This window comes from Salmo salar, unplaced genomic scaffold (assembly GCF_965601325.2).
Source record: "Salmo salar unplaced genomic scaffold, fSalSal1 ptg000468l, whole genome shotgun sequence".
Taxonomy (NCBI): domain Eukaryota; kingdom Metazoa; phylum Chordata; class Actinopteri; order Salmoniformes; family Salmonidae; genus Salmo; species Salmo salar.
The window spans coordinates 448,285-462,257 of NW_027675396.1; the positions used below are offsets into that span (position 1 = coordinate 448,285).

The 13,973-nt window shown below is 39.8% G+C and overlaps 1 protein-coding gene and 1 long non-coding RNA gene across 2 annotated transcripts; one reads left to right on the forward strand and one right to left on the reverse strand.

Annotated features, from left to right (window-relative positions):
• Positions 1-768: 768 nt before the first annotated feature.
• LOC145876177 (uncharacterized) lies at positions 769-7,610 on the reverse strand. Its single transcript, XM_082971974.1, has 2 exons — positions 7,057-7,610; positions 769-3,277 (listed from the first exon to the last, which is right to left on the reverse strand). The coding sequence occupies exons 1-2, from the start codon at positions 7,400-7,402 to the stop codon at positions 2,223-2,225; spliced, it is 1,401 nt and encodes a 466-aa protein (XP_082828100.1). The 5' UTR covers positions 7,403-7,610; the 3' UTR covers positions 769-2,222.
• A 3,815-nt stretch (positions 7,611-11,425) lies between these two features.
• LOC145876179 (uncharacterized) lies at positions 11,426-13,638 on the forward strand. Its single transcript, XR_014391449.1, has 2 exons — positions 11,426-11,823; positions 12,406-13,638. It is a non-coding gene; the product is annotated as an uncharacterized LOC145876179 (long non-coding RNA).
• Positions 13,639-13,973: the final 335 nt, after the last annotated feature.

Consider the following 13,973-nt stretch of genomic DNA (forward strand, 5'->3'; position numbering starts at 1 on the left):
CCATATCCATTACTTTGAGTGGTTTATATAATATGACTAAATGTGTTTCTGTGTTGCAGGGGCAGTCAATAAATGGAACGGCAAGTCCACAGAACATGACATAATCAGAGCTGTGGGAGACCACCTCAAGCCCCTGGTAGAGCCGGGGGTGGTGTTTACCTCTTCAGCAGTCTGTTGATTGGTCAGTCACTGGGTTCATTTGTTTTATTATATGGTCAAATCAAATCAAGCTTGATTCATACAGCACATTTCAGACATGGATGCAACAAAATGGCTTCACAGGAAAAATATTTTTAAAAACATTGAAAATAAACAGAAATATTTAGTACACAACAAACATAAGAGGATAAAAAACAGAAGACTAAACTGAAAAACTAATGATTAAAATGTTAATTGGATGCAATATCCAACCCAAAATATAAGCTTGGGACACTGAAAGTTGACTAGTAACAACAACTGGGACCTAAAAGACACCCACCATGAGACCCACTAAATCTGCCCAAGAAGAGGAAAACAAAAGAAAAACCCACACCAAACTTAAAGACAGGAAGTAAACCAAAAAGGTGGAGCAACTAAAGGTGTTGACTCTCCACATGTATCAAGACAACTGGAGCACTGGGCCAGACACTCTTAAATAGAACCTGGACCAGCTCAGGTGAAACACCTTCCCACTAACGAGATGGACAAGCCAGCACAGGTGTAACACATACTGACTAACGAGGTGACACCAATCAGTGCGTCCTACGTGCTAACGAGCTAGACGTGCTGACGAGCTAGACCTGCTAACGAGCTAGACGGGCTAACGAGCTAGACGTGCTAACGAGCTAGACGTGCTAACGAGCTAGACGTGCTAACGAGCTAGACGTGCTGACGAGCTAACGAGCTAGACGGGCTAACGAGCTAGACGGGCTAACGAGCTAGACGCGCTAACGAGCTAGACGTGCTAACGAGCTAGACGTGCTAAAGTCCAACCTCAAAACATAAATGGAAAAACCAAAGCCTGTAACACCTTCCCCTTTAAGACAACAAATATATCCTATATTTTTGTTGGAAAAGTTTGCTCACCACCAACAGAAAACAACTTCCACTCCACATTATAATCAACTACAATGCTTCACCTTCTACAATATAAAATTCTTCCTAAGAATCAGAACTCTAGAACTCAAACAAAACTCATCTCCAATATGGAAAAAAGTCCAGTCAAAATAAATTGTTATCCATGGCAACGCACTGGCTAAACGCAAAACACAAATGTTTTTGACTGCCCACCCTTGAGACAATCAGCAACCAAGTCGTCCTTATCACAGACATGTCTGACTTCAAGAGGAAACATATTATTATTTTATATTATATTTTGCTAGGTGGGATATCCCCAATGTCAAAACACAGTTTTAACGTGTCTAAATCAATAACCAACATGCAGAAACAGTTTGGGATGAATTGAAAACCTAAACATAAAATGTGCTATATACACAAACATCTGCCACAATAATCATATTACTTGTTTTTTTTTAAACCAAGCTCCTTATAAACTGCACAAGCACCAAAACACTGTTGTTTTGACAAGTAGCAATAAATCACTGATATCAATTAGGGGGGAAATCAGGTTCTACGTGCTGTTGAAACTAACACATCTAAAAAACACACATGGAAATGGGAGATATATTTTACCTCACTGGTTAGAGGACAACCTGCAGAAGACAGTCAGCTACATTTTGGAGTGATACATTTAAATGTCGGGGTCACTAAACAAAGGAACACAACACTTATTTGTCATCACTCATCGATATCACGATGAGATCAATTGTACTAAACAAAGGAATGATCAATTGTGTGACAGAAGGGAGATGAAGTTGCACGTCCTGTTAAAACTAACAGCTCAAAAACCACACGGAATCTGGGAATAATGTGTACATCACTGGTTAGAGGACAACATGTAGAAAACAGCTAGCTACATTTTGAAGTGTTGCATTTTGATTCAAGTGGGTCGCCAACGTGGTAAGTGTAACACAGCTCTTTTTTTGTTAGTCACTTTTTGTTAAATCACATAAATTGTACTCTTTCAATTCAGAGCCTGGATTTCCCCCCTGAGGCTAATATCCATATCATGTTGAAATCAATAGAACAGGGGACAAACGTTTAGGGTTCTACATTGTGACATCACTAAAATACTCCTACTACAATGTTAAAACATTCTACATTGTCACATTATATCATTGATATCATGAAATAACTCCTCCATGTATTTTCTGATGTTTGTTCAGATGTCTTTTATCGGTGAATCTCTTCCCACATTGACCACAGCTATAAGGTTTCTCTCCTGTGTGTGTTCTCTGGTGTACAGTCAGAGAGCCAGATGTTATAAAACTCTTCCCACATTGATGACAGCTATAAGGTTTCTCTCCTGTGTGTGTTCTCTGGTGTACAGTCAGAGAGCCAGATGTTATAAAACTCTTCCCACATTGATCACAGCTATAAGATTTCTCTCCTGTGTGTATTCTCTGGTGTACAGTCAGAGAGCCAGATGTTGTAAAACTCTTCCCACATTGATCACAGCTATAATATTTCTCTCCAGTGTGTATTCTCTGGTGTCGTGTCAGATGGCAAGATGTAGTAAAACTCTTCCCACATTGATGACAGCTATAAGGTTTCTCTCCTGTGTGTGTTCTCTGGTGCACTGTCAGCTGTCCAGATTGACAAAAACGTTTCCCACATTGATCACAGCAATAAGGTTTCTCTCCTGTGTGTATTCTCTGGTGTAGTGTCAGATGGCCAGATGTAGTAAAACTCCTCCCACATTGATCACAGCTATAAGGTTTCTCTCCTGTGTGTGTTCTCTGGTGTTTAGTCAGATGGCCAGATGTTGTAAAACTCTTCCCACATTGATCACAGCTATAAGATTTCTCTCCAGTGTGTGTTCTCTGGTGTCGTGTCATATGGCTAGATGTAGTAAAACTCTTCCCACATTGATGACAGCTATAAGGTTTCTCTCCTGTGTGTGTTCTCTGGTGCACTGTCAGCTGTCCAGATTGACAAAAACTCTTCCCACATTGATCACAGCTATAACGTTTCTCTCCTGTGTGGATTTTCTGATGAATTTTAATGCCTGATGAGGTGAATCTCTTCCCACAGTCAGAGCAGCAGTGAGTTCTTTTCCCTGTGGATGTCTGCAGGTGTTTATTGAGGTGTTCTGATCTGGAGCAACTCTTCTCTGCCTCTTCAGCATCATGAGGTTGTTGAGGCTCCCCAGAGGACCCACGATAGTTCAGTATCTCTCCTGTGTGAACAACAAAGTCAGACAGATGATTAAAGGCCCACAACAGCGGTAATCCACTGTAAAAGGTGATGCCAACAGCGTAGCCATGATGTTGGACAACAATTGACATCTGTAATGAATGTAATGATTACTTGACATTTGTCTTAAAATGAGCAAGAATAGTCATATTTTGTCTTGTTTTCACATTAGTAGTAACATAGATGATTGTAGGCTAGAAATAAGTTATTCATGTTGTTGAAACTCTAAGCAGTGTGCCAGACTACTTTTGGTCTCCAATATTCTGCCCCTTTCTGTGTTTGCTAAAATTGCAGCACGAGGGCAATGCACACAATTTGGTTGCAGAAACTCATCCCTGCTAATGAGGAAACCACTTGTTATGGATGTAGTATATCTGGTAATGAGGAAACCACTAGTTATGGATGTAGTATATCTGGTAATGAGGAAACCACTAGTTATGGATGTAGTATATCTGGTAATGAGGAAACCACTAGTTATGGATGTAGTATATCTGGTAATGAGGAAACCACTAGTTATGGATGTAGTATATCTGGTAATGAGGAAACCACTAGTTATGGATGTAGTGTATCTGGTAATGAGGAAACCACTAGTTATGGATGTAGTATATCTGGTAATGAGGAAACCACTAGTTATGGATGTAGTATATCTGGTAATGAGGAAACCACTAGTTATGGATGTAGTATATCTGGTAATGAGGAAACCACTAGTTATGGATGTAGTATATCTGGTAATGAGGAAACCACTAGTTATGGATGTAGTATATCTGGTAATGAGGAAACCACTAGTTATGGATGTAGTATATCTGGTAATGAGGAAACCACTAGTTATGGATGTAGTATATCTGCTAATGAGGAAACCACTAGTTATGGATGTAGTATATCTGCTAATGAGGAAACCACTAGTTATGGATGTAGTGTATCTGGTAATGAGGAAACCACTAGTTATGGATGTAGTATATCTGGTAATGAGGAAACCACTAGTTATGGATGTAGTATATCTGGTAATGAGGAAACCACTAGTTATGGATGTAGTATATCTGCTAATGAGGAAACCACTAGTTATGGATGTAGTATATCTGGTAATGAGGAAACCACTAGTTATGGATGTAGTATATCTGGTAATGAGGAAACCACTAGTTATGGATGTAGTATATCTGCCTGGAGCAAAAAATAGTGCGCAAAGATTTTAGTTTTTCACAATGTATTCTGAATATTACAGCGCATATCAGGACAAGATCAGGAGTGCTACTCAAGGAAACTCACATTAAGCTCTGTGTCTATTCACTAATTCACCACCGTGGGGAAAACCCAGGGGAGTTCTCAGAGGCTGACAGCAAAAATAGCCTCCATTACCAGGTTGCTTATGAGTGCATTTCACACTACTTTGGATTATAACTGTAAGGCTCGTTTGAATCTCCTGTTTAATATAATATAATAGTCTTCCCTGTGGCTCAGTTGGTAGAGCATGGTGTTTGCAACGCCAGGGTTGTGGGTTCGATTCCCACTGAAGGCCAGTACAAAAATAAAAAAATGTATGAAATGTATGCATTCACTACTTTAAGTCGCTCTAGATAAGAGCGTCTGCTAAATGACTAAAATGTAAAAAAATAATGTTTGTGTTATTGTTGCAAATCAACTGCTTTATACTTAACACTTCAAATGCTATTTGGCTAGCTTTGCCATCAGCCTGACAATGAGGGTTTGTCCACTAAGTGTTTAACATAACTTCACCTAACAATAACCTACTGTAGGATCCATAACTTCACCTAACAATAACATAGACCTACTGTAGGACCCATAACTTAACCTAACAATATAGACCTACTGTAGGACCCATAACTTCACCTAACAACAACATAGACCTACTGTAGGACCCATAACTTCTAACAACAACATAGACCTACTGTAGGACCCATAACTTCACCTAACAACAACATAGACCTACTGTAGGACCCATAACTTCACCTAACAATAACATAGACCTACTGTAGGATCCATAACTTCACCTAACAATAACATAGACCTACTGTAGGACCCATAACTTCACCTAACAACAACATAGACCTACTGTAGGACCCATAACTTAACCTAACAACAACATAGACCTACTGTAGGACCCATAACTTCACCTAACAATAACATAGACCTACTGTAGAACCCATAACTTCACCTAACAACAACATAGACCTACTGTAGGACCCATAACTTCACCTAACAATAACATAGACCTACTGTAGGACCCATAACTTCACCTAACAACAACATAGACCTACTGTAGGAACCATAACTTCACCTAACAACAACATAGACCTACTGTAGGACCCATAACTTCACCTAACAACAACATAGACCTACTGTAGGATTCAGATTCAGATCAAGAACCGCGTTAATGACAGTATCCATTTGGGTGTCAATAAAGTTAAGGTGACACTCGGTTAGAACCATTGGATTTGCAAACTCTGAAATGATTTAGGATTTCTGTGCCCATAAAAACTGTTTTCCCACCGTAACATAAGGAGACACTAAATGTTACGTAGGTAGAGAGCATTTCAGAGATCTGAATACAAAAAACTGTCCTAACAGGACAATAACCTAAACCACAAGGCCAAATCTACACTGGAGGAGCTTACCAAGATGACATTGAATGTTCCTGAGTGGCCTAGTTACAGTTTGGACTTAAATCATCTTGAAAGTCAATGGCAAGACTTGAAAATGGCTTTCTAGCAATGATCAACAACCAACTTGACAGAACAGGAAGGATTTTAAAAAGAATAATGAATATTCACATGAAGATCAGTCTCCTATTGGATGACATCACGACTTCCCATCAAGCCAACTCCTTGGAGGCCTTACTATGACATCACTCACTCCTTCTAGTTTGCAGTTGTTAAAAAAACACTATTTTGCTCAAAACATTTATTTGTTTCCCTTCAGTGTGTTTATAATTTACTGTATTTATATATCACTTTTCAACAGGAAAGGACGTCATGAACAATTCCGACAGTACAAAAACATATTCAAGTGTAGAATGCCCTTTTAAAAATCACACATTAGTTCAACAACTGCAGAGTTTGTGTCCCTGTTTTATTAGATAGTACTCACTGTATTTACTGGTGTTAATCAGATCAATGTCCCTGTTTTATTAGATAGTACTCACTGTATTTACTGGTGTTAATCAGATCAATGTCCCTGTTTTATTAGATAGTACTCACTGTATTTACTGGTGTTAATCAGATCAATGTCCCTGTTTTATTAGATAGTACTCACTGTATTTACTGGTGTTAATCAGATCAATGTCCCTGTTTTATTAGATAGTACTCACTGTATTTACTTGTGTTAATCAGATCAATGTCCCTGTTTTATTAGATAGTACTCACTGTATTTACTGGTGTTAATCAGATCAATGTCCCTGTTTTATTAGATAGTACTCACTGTATTTTCTGGTGTTAATCAGATCAATGTCCCTGTTTTATTAGATAGTACTCACTGTATTTACTGGTGTTAATCAGATCAATGTCCCTGTTTTATAAGATAGTACTCACTGTATTTACTGGTGTTAATCAGATCAATGTCCCTGTTTTATTAGATAGTACTCACTGTATTTACTGGTGTTAACCAGAACAATGTCCCTGTTTTATTAGATAGTACTCACTGTATTTACTGGTGTTAATCAGATCAATGTCCCTGTTTTATTAGATAGTACTCACTGTATTTACTGGTGTTAATCAGATCAATGTCCCTGTTTTATTAGATAGTACTCACTGTATTTACTGGTGTTAATCAGTTCTCCAGTCTTCTCTTCTTCGTCCTCCTCTAATGTGACAGTAATCTCCCCCTCTTCATCCTTCATTCCAAAAACGTCTTCATCTTCTTTCACTTCATCCTCCACTGTAAAAACTGCATCTTCCTCCTCTTCTTTTACTGTAACATCCTCCTCCTCTTTCACTCTGAACGCTTCTTCCTCTTCTTTCACTGAAACAGCCTCACCCTCTACTTGTTTTTGTATTGAAACAGCCTCCTCTTCCTCCTCCTCTTTCACGAGAGCGTCTTTTTCCGTCCAGCAGACCTCCGCTTCTTTAGCAGGAGGAGAGTAGCTTAGTGAACTCATGGTCGGAGATGTTAGCTAGTTAGCATTAGCGACTAGACTAGTGCTAACTTAACCAGCCAGCTAGCTGACTTACAACGTAAATATTACATAAAATGGAGTACTATGTTTAAATCACAGTGGCAATTAAACCACGAAATTGTCTTAAGAACTTGAATGTTCAGACTTTGTCAGCTAGCGAGCTACCGAGGTGGCTGCAGTTGTTGAAGAAGCGTTCCGTCCACTAGATTATACGTCACACTAGAAACATCGCCTGAAAGACACATATCGCCATCTCCTGTCTGGAGGGAGGAAACGCAGTTGAGGAGGGAAAACTATTTTTATTCTTCATTGAATTATAATATTATAAAGCAGTTTAGGGAAACGTTTTTTTCCTCTCCATTAAATATGAATATTATATCAACACGTACAAAGAGCAACAATTGTTGTTTGATTAGTTCAGATTTTTTTTTATGAGAATTTAAAACAAACTCTACATCTACTCCACATCTGTATTTCTGATTCAGTCAAATAACTAGATATCAAAATAAGCACCTAGTTATTGATACCCTTGATAAAGATGAGCTAAAATGACTGTATGAAATAAATAAATAAACTTTACCCACTACCAGGATATTTTAGCCCAAAACCTGGTTACCTCTCTGCTAGGAGGCTGAGACTTGGCCATAAGAGGACCTTCCAGCAAGACACATCAACATCCACAAAGAAATGGTTAATTGGGCACAAAATCAACATTTTCAATGGCCATCTCAGTCTTCAGACTTGAACTCCATTGAAAACCTGTGGTTTGAATTGAACAGGGCAGTCCATAAGCGCAGACTAAATAAATCAAGGACCTGGAGAGATTCTGTATGGAGGAAGGGTCTAAGATCCCACCCAATGTGTTCTCTAATCTCATTAAACATTTCAGTGTCATTATCCTCCCAAGGGGAGGGTGCTGGAGTATTGAAAACATGGGTGGCAATAATTCAGACCCCTACCTTTTGAGAATTACATGTTACACTAAATCTCTTTCTCTGAGCAATTGTATTAGTATAAAATAATATAATCTCCCTTTTTTTGTTGGTGTACATGGTGTAACAATACATAATGTAGATGTATATAATGAACAGACTAGGTCTATACTGCTCCTACATGGTGTAACAATACATCATGTAGATGTATATAATGAACAGACTAGGTCTATACTGCTCCTACATGGTGTAACAATACATAATGTAGATGTATATAATGAACAGACTAGGTCTATACTGCTCCTACATGGTGTAACAATACATCATGTAGATGTATATAATGAACAGACTAGGTCTATACTGCTCCTACATGGTGTAACAATACATCATGTAGATGTATATAATGAACAGACTAGGTCTATACTGCTCCTACATGGTGTAACAATACATCATGTAGATGTATATAATGAACAGCCTAGGTCTATACTGCTCCTACATGGTGTAACAATACATCATGTAGATGTATATAATGAACAGCCTAGGTCTATACAAAAAGTTTGGGGTCACTTAGAAATGTCCTTGTTTTTGAAAGAAAAACAAAATGTTTCATTTATTTACCTGTTTTTGCTTTGTCATTATGGGGTATTGTGATGTCATTATAGGGTATTGTGATGTCATTATGGGGCAACGTGATGTCATTATGGGGCAATGTGATGTCTTATGGGGTATTGTGTGTAGATTGATGAGGGAAAAAATGATTTAATACATTTTAGAATAAGGCTGTAACGTAACAAAATGTAGAAAAGGTGAAGGGGTCTGAATACTTTCCGACTGCACTGTATATATTGGGGAAGTACTTAGTGACATCACTTCATTAAACAGGAGGTACAAATATATAACATAGGTTCACAATATCAACATTCAATGTATCAAAATATATGACCAAGCTGGAAGTGTAAACGCCAGCCCAGCCACAATCCTAGAGGTTCACTGATGATCAACCTCCTCCTTCACATCTGACTCCTGATGATCAACCTCCTCCTTCACATCTGACTCCTGATGATCAACCTCCTCCTTCACATCTGACTCCTGATGATCAACCTCCTCCTTCACATCAGACTCCTGATGATCAACCTCCTCCTTCACATCTGACTCCTGATGATCAACCTCCTCCTTCACATCTGACTCCTGATGATCAACCTCCTCCTTCACATCTGACTCCTGATGATCAACCTCCTCCTTCACATCTGACTCCTGATGATCAACCTCCTCCTTCACATCTGAGTCCTGATGATCAACCTCCTCCTTCACATCTGACTCCTGATGATCAACCTCCTCCTTCACATCTGACTCCTGATGATCAACATCCTCCTTCACATCTGACTCCTGATGATCAACCTCCTCCTTCACATCTGACTCCTGATGATCAACCTCCTCCTTCACATCTGACTCCTGATGATCAACCTCCTCCTTCACATCTGACTCCTGATGATCAACCTCCTCCTTCACATCTGACTCCTGATGATCAACCTCCTCCTTCACATCAGACTCCTGATGATCAACCTCCTCCTTCACATCTGACTCCTGATGATCAACCTCCTCCTTCACATCTGACTCCTGATGATCAACCTCCTCCTTCACATCTGACTCCTGATGATCAACATCCTCCTTCACATCTGACTCCTGATGATCAACCTCCTCCTTCACATCTGACTCCTGATGATCAACCTCCTCCTTCACATCAGACTCCTGATGATCAACCTCCTCCTTCACATCTGACTCCTGATGATCAACCTCCTCCTTCACATCTGACTCCTGATGATCAACCTCCTCCTTCACATCTGACTCCTGATGATCAACCTCCTCCTTCACATCAGACCAGCTATCTATTTATCACTGTAAAAAAACAAACTCCAAATGTAGAACAGCCATGGAGGAGGGTGAAAGGATAGCAGCCCCAACTGTCAGTGAGAGAGGAGGCTATTCTGGATAGGGCAGGTACTTTTGTGTAGTTCCTGTCCCTAGAAGTGAGGATGGAGATAATAGTAACATAATATTCAGTGTGGTGTAATTTGACTATAATGAAGTCTGTTTCTTGTGAGGTTTTCTGTCCTCAGATAAAGAGCTCTATGAAAGCCAGTCTACATATGAAGAGGTCTCAATGAAGAGCAGTGGTTCTCAGTCCTGGGGACTCAAAGAGGGGCATATTTTTGTTTTTGCCTTCACACTGCAAAGCTGATTCAAATGATCAACTCATCATCAAGCTTCAAGTGGTATTTATGTATTCATTTGTGATGCCATCCTTGATATGATTCTGTCATTGTCACATGCTACACATGTACATATGTGTGCCCATGCATCTATCAATCCAATGTTATCATGATTTGTTATCAGGGACATTATACTTTAGTAATCCACAATGACCTGGTGATGTAACAGTCTAGTAATTACATTGTCTTCCATATTCCTACAGATACCTTGTAACTGGAGATTCCTTCAAAACGATTGCCTACAGTTACCGTGTAGGGCACTGCAAGGTTGGGTGACCAGGGTCATCTGGGACTGCCTCCTGGAGGAATTCAGGTGTGTGAAGGCTACCTGTGTCCTGCGTAACTTCATGAGGATGGACACGAGGACCAGGAGGGGATCTGCAGCTCGCCGCCGTGTGCCAGAGGAGGAGTCTGCTGCTCTGCAGGATGTTTCAAGGATGGGGTCCAACAACGCAGCAAGAGAGGCAATCCGTGTGCAGGAGATCTTCACCTCCTACTTCTTCAAAGAGGGTGCTGTTCCCTGGCAACACCATAGACTACACTATGCACAACCAAAAGCTCTTTTAAGAGCCATTCACATTGCAATAAGAGTATTCTTCCATTTACTGAGCTATGTCAACTGCAGTTATTCAAGTCCCAATTTCTCTCCCTTTGATTTCTACTTCTCAGGTGAGGGTGCTGTTTAGGTAAGGGTGTGATGTCTGTGCAAGAACAAAAACAGGCTATTTTAAATCACCCATATTGAAAAAATGTAGAACAATTAGACACCCTATAACCCACACCTACACACACATGTATCAATCTGATTGATGGATTGTGTTGTGCAGTAAACAGGCTCAGGTGTATAACTGTGGCTCCTTCCACCTTCAAAGAATAGGCAAGAGGGCCAACCATGGAGAATAGTAAGACACTTCATTATTTCTATAACTACGCTGTATTGTTTGTCCTTGTGTGTCCATTCATGTTTTTCAGCATAAAGTACTCTGCAGCCACTTAGTGTGGTGTGGACACCAGGTGAGGCCACACACAGATTCCTGTTGAACACTGTCGCTTTAACTACCTTATTTTCTCAATAACAGTCTCTCTCCTTCACTTCATCCCTCTCTCCTCTTCTCCCTAAATCCTCTAGGTTATATCAGCTGTGTCGACGAACCCCTCCTGCATCTGAACTGGCTACATAGAGGGCACAGCATGATCAGAGGTGAGAGGTCACTTGGTCAGGTCAACAGGAAGTATTATTAAAGAGATGCTTTACATTGAAATACAGATAGAGATGCAGTAGTCCCAGAGTGAATGATCCCAGGTCAGTTTATATTATACAGGAAGTATTATTAAAGAGATGCTTTACATTGAAATACAGATAGAGATGCAGTAGTCCCAGAGTTAATGATCCCAGGTCAGTTTATATTATACAGGAAGTATTATTAAAGAGATGCTTTACATTGAAATACAGATAGAGATGCAGTAGTCCCAGAGTTAATGATCCCAGGTCAGTTTATATTATACAGGAAGTATTATTAAAGAGATGCTTTACATTGAAATACAGACAGAGATGCAGTAGTCCCAGAGTTAATGATCCAAGGTCAGTTTATATTATACAGGAAGTATTATTAAAGAGATGCTTTACATTGAAATACAGATAGAGATGCAGTAGTCCCAGAGTTAATGATCCAAGGTCAGTTTTACATTTCACCTCCTGATTGATGACTAACAATGTTAGAATAAAAAATAAAAACACAAGGTTTAAACATGCTCTCTCTCTCCATCTGTCTCTCGTCTGCAGGTATGTTTTGATGTGAGAGGATGCCAACCCCCAGTCCCATCATCACCACCTCACCTGCTTTTAAGAACCTTTGGGCCGACGAGAGACACTATTATGTAATTGTGATGAACTGAGAGAATATTTATGTAGCACTGTGATTCATTAATCATGTGCTGCCTTCCCTGCTCCTATGTGCTTACCTCTTTCCCTTTCTGTCTTTTACACCTCTCTCACCACCTCCTCTTTCTTCCTCTGTTTTTATAATGCACAACAGATGTGCATTGAAGGACAGATTGAACTTGTATTTATAACATAACTGCTTTCTTCTGCTTTAACTTCTTTCTTCTGGAAAATGTGAAGTCCAAGATGGACAAAGGGGGCGTTGTCGGGGCTGTGTTTCTGGACCTAAGGAAGGCTTTCGATACTGTTAACCATGAGATTCTCATCACAAAATTGTCCAAGTTCAACTTTTCCCCCGATGCCTTGAGATGGATGAAATCATACCTGTTACATCCTCAGAAAGCATGAGCTCCTGAGTTGGGAAGATCTTGTGCAATACACCGACGCATGTCTTGTATTCAAGATCCTAAATGGCCTGGCTCCCCCTCTCCCCCTCCGCTCCCCCTCCACTCAGTATTTTTGTTAAACAGAAAACCCAAACATATGGCAGCAGATCCACAAGGTCTGTCATGAGAGGTGACTGTATAGTTCCCTTAAGGAAAAGCACCTTTAGTAAATCTGCTTTCTCTGTGAGAGCTTCCCATGTCTGGAATACACTGCCATCAGACACACATAACTGCACCACACATCACACTTTCACAAATTGCATGAAGACATGGCTAAAGGTCAATCAGATTTGTGAACATAATCCCTAGCTGTGTATTACCACTTTCCATGTTGTCTGTTGTCTGGAGCTTGTGAGGTGTGGAAACACTTTGTTGCTTTTATAGATTTTGTCTTGTTGCTTTTTGTTCTATGTTGCTCTGTCTGTATGCTACATCTTGCTTGTCCTATGTTGCTCTGTCTGTATGCTACATCTTGCTTGTCCTATGTTGCTCTGTCTGTATGCTACATCTTGCTTGTCCTATGTTGCTCTGTCTTTATGCTATGTCTTGCTTGTCCTATGTTGCTCTGTGTATGCTCACTGTTCAATGATTGTCTATGTTGTAATTGTTTTTAATAACCTGCCCAGGGACTAGAAGTTTAAGATGCGATGGAACGGTTGACGAAAAAAAAAAAGTCACAGAAAAAATATATTGACTGATATTGATTTATTTAAGGGGGGGGGCTAATGAATATTTTAGGACCAGCGATGTCCCTTATTCCTACCCTTTAACTTTTGTCTGACAAAATAAACATTTTACTCAACTGCGTTACCCACTCCAGTCAGCAGATGGCGGTCTGGGAATTTAACGCGATGCTGTTGGTGTGACGTATAATCTAGTGGACGGAACTCTTCTTTCAACAGAAGCAACAGTTAGTCAGACACCACGGTAGCTTGCTAGACAAAATAGCCGAACCGATAAAGCTCTTTAGACGCGTTAGTGTATATTAGCCTCTGTGTTTAAAACCCACTTCTGTGGTCTAGT

What these genes read in the sequence shown, in the direction of transcription:
- LOC145876177 (XM_082971974.1), bottom strand. Translation starts at nt 7,402, where the DNA reads ATGAGTTCACTAAGCTACTCTCCTCCTGCTAAAGAAGCGGAGGTCTGC. An exon ending in GATTAACACCAGTAAATACA is followed by an intron (nt 3,278 to 7,056) that starts GTGAGTACTATC and finishes TTGTTCACACAG; the next exon opens with GAGAGATACTGAACTATCGT.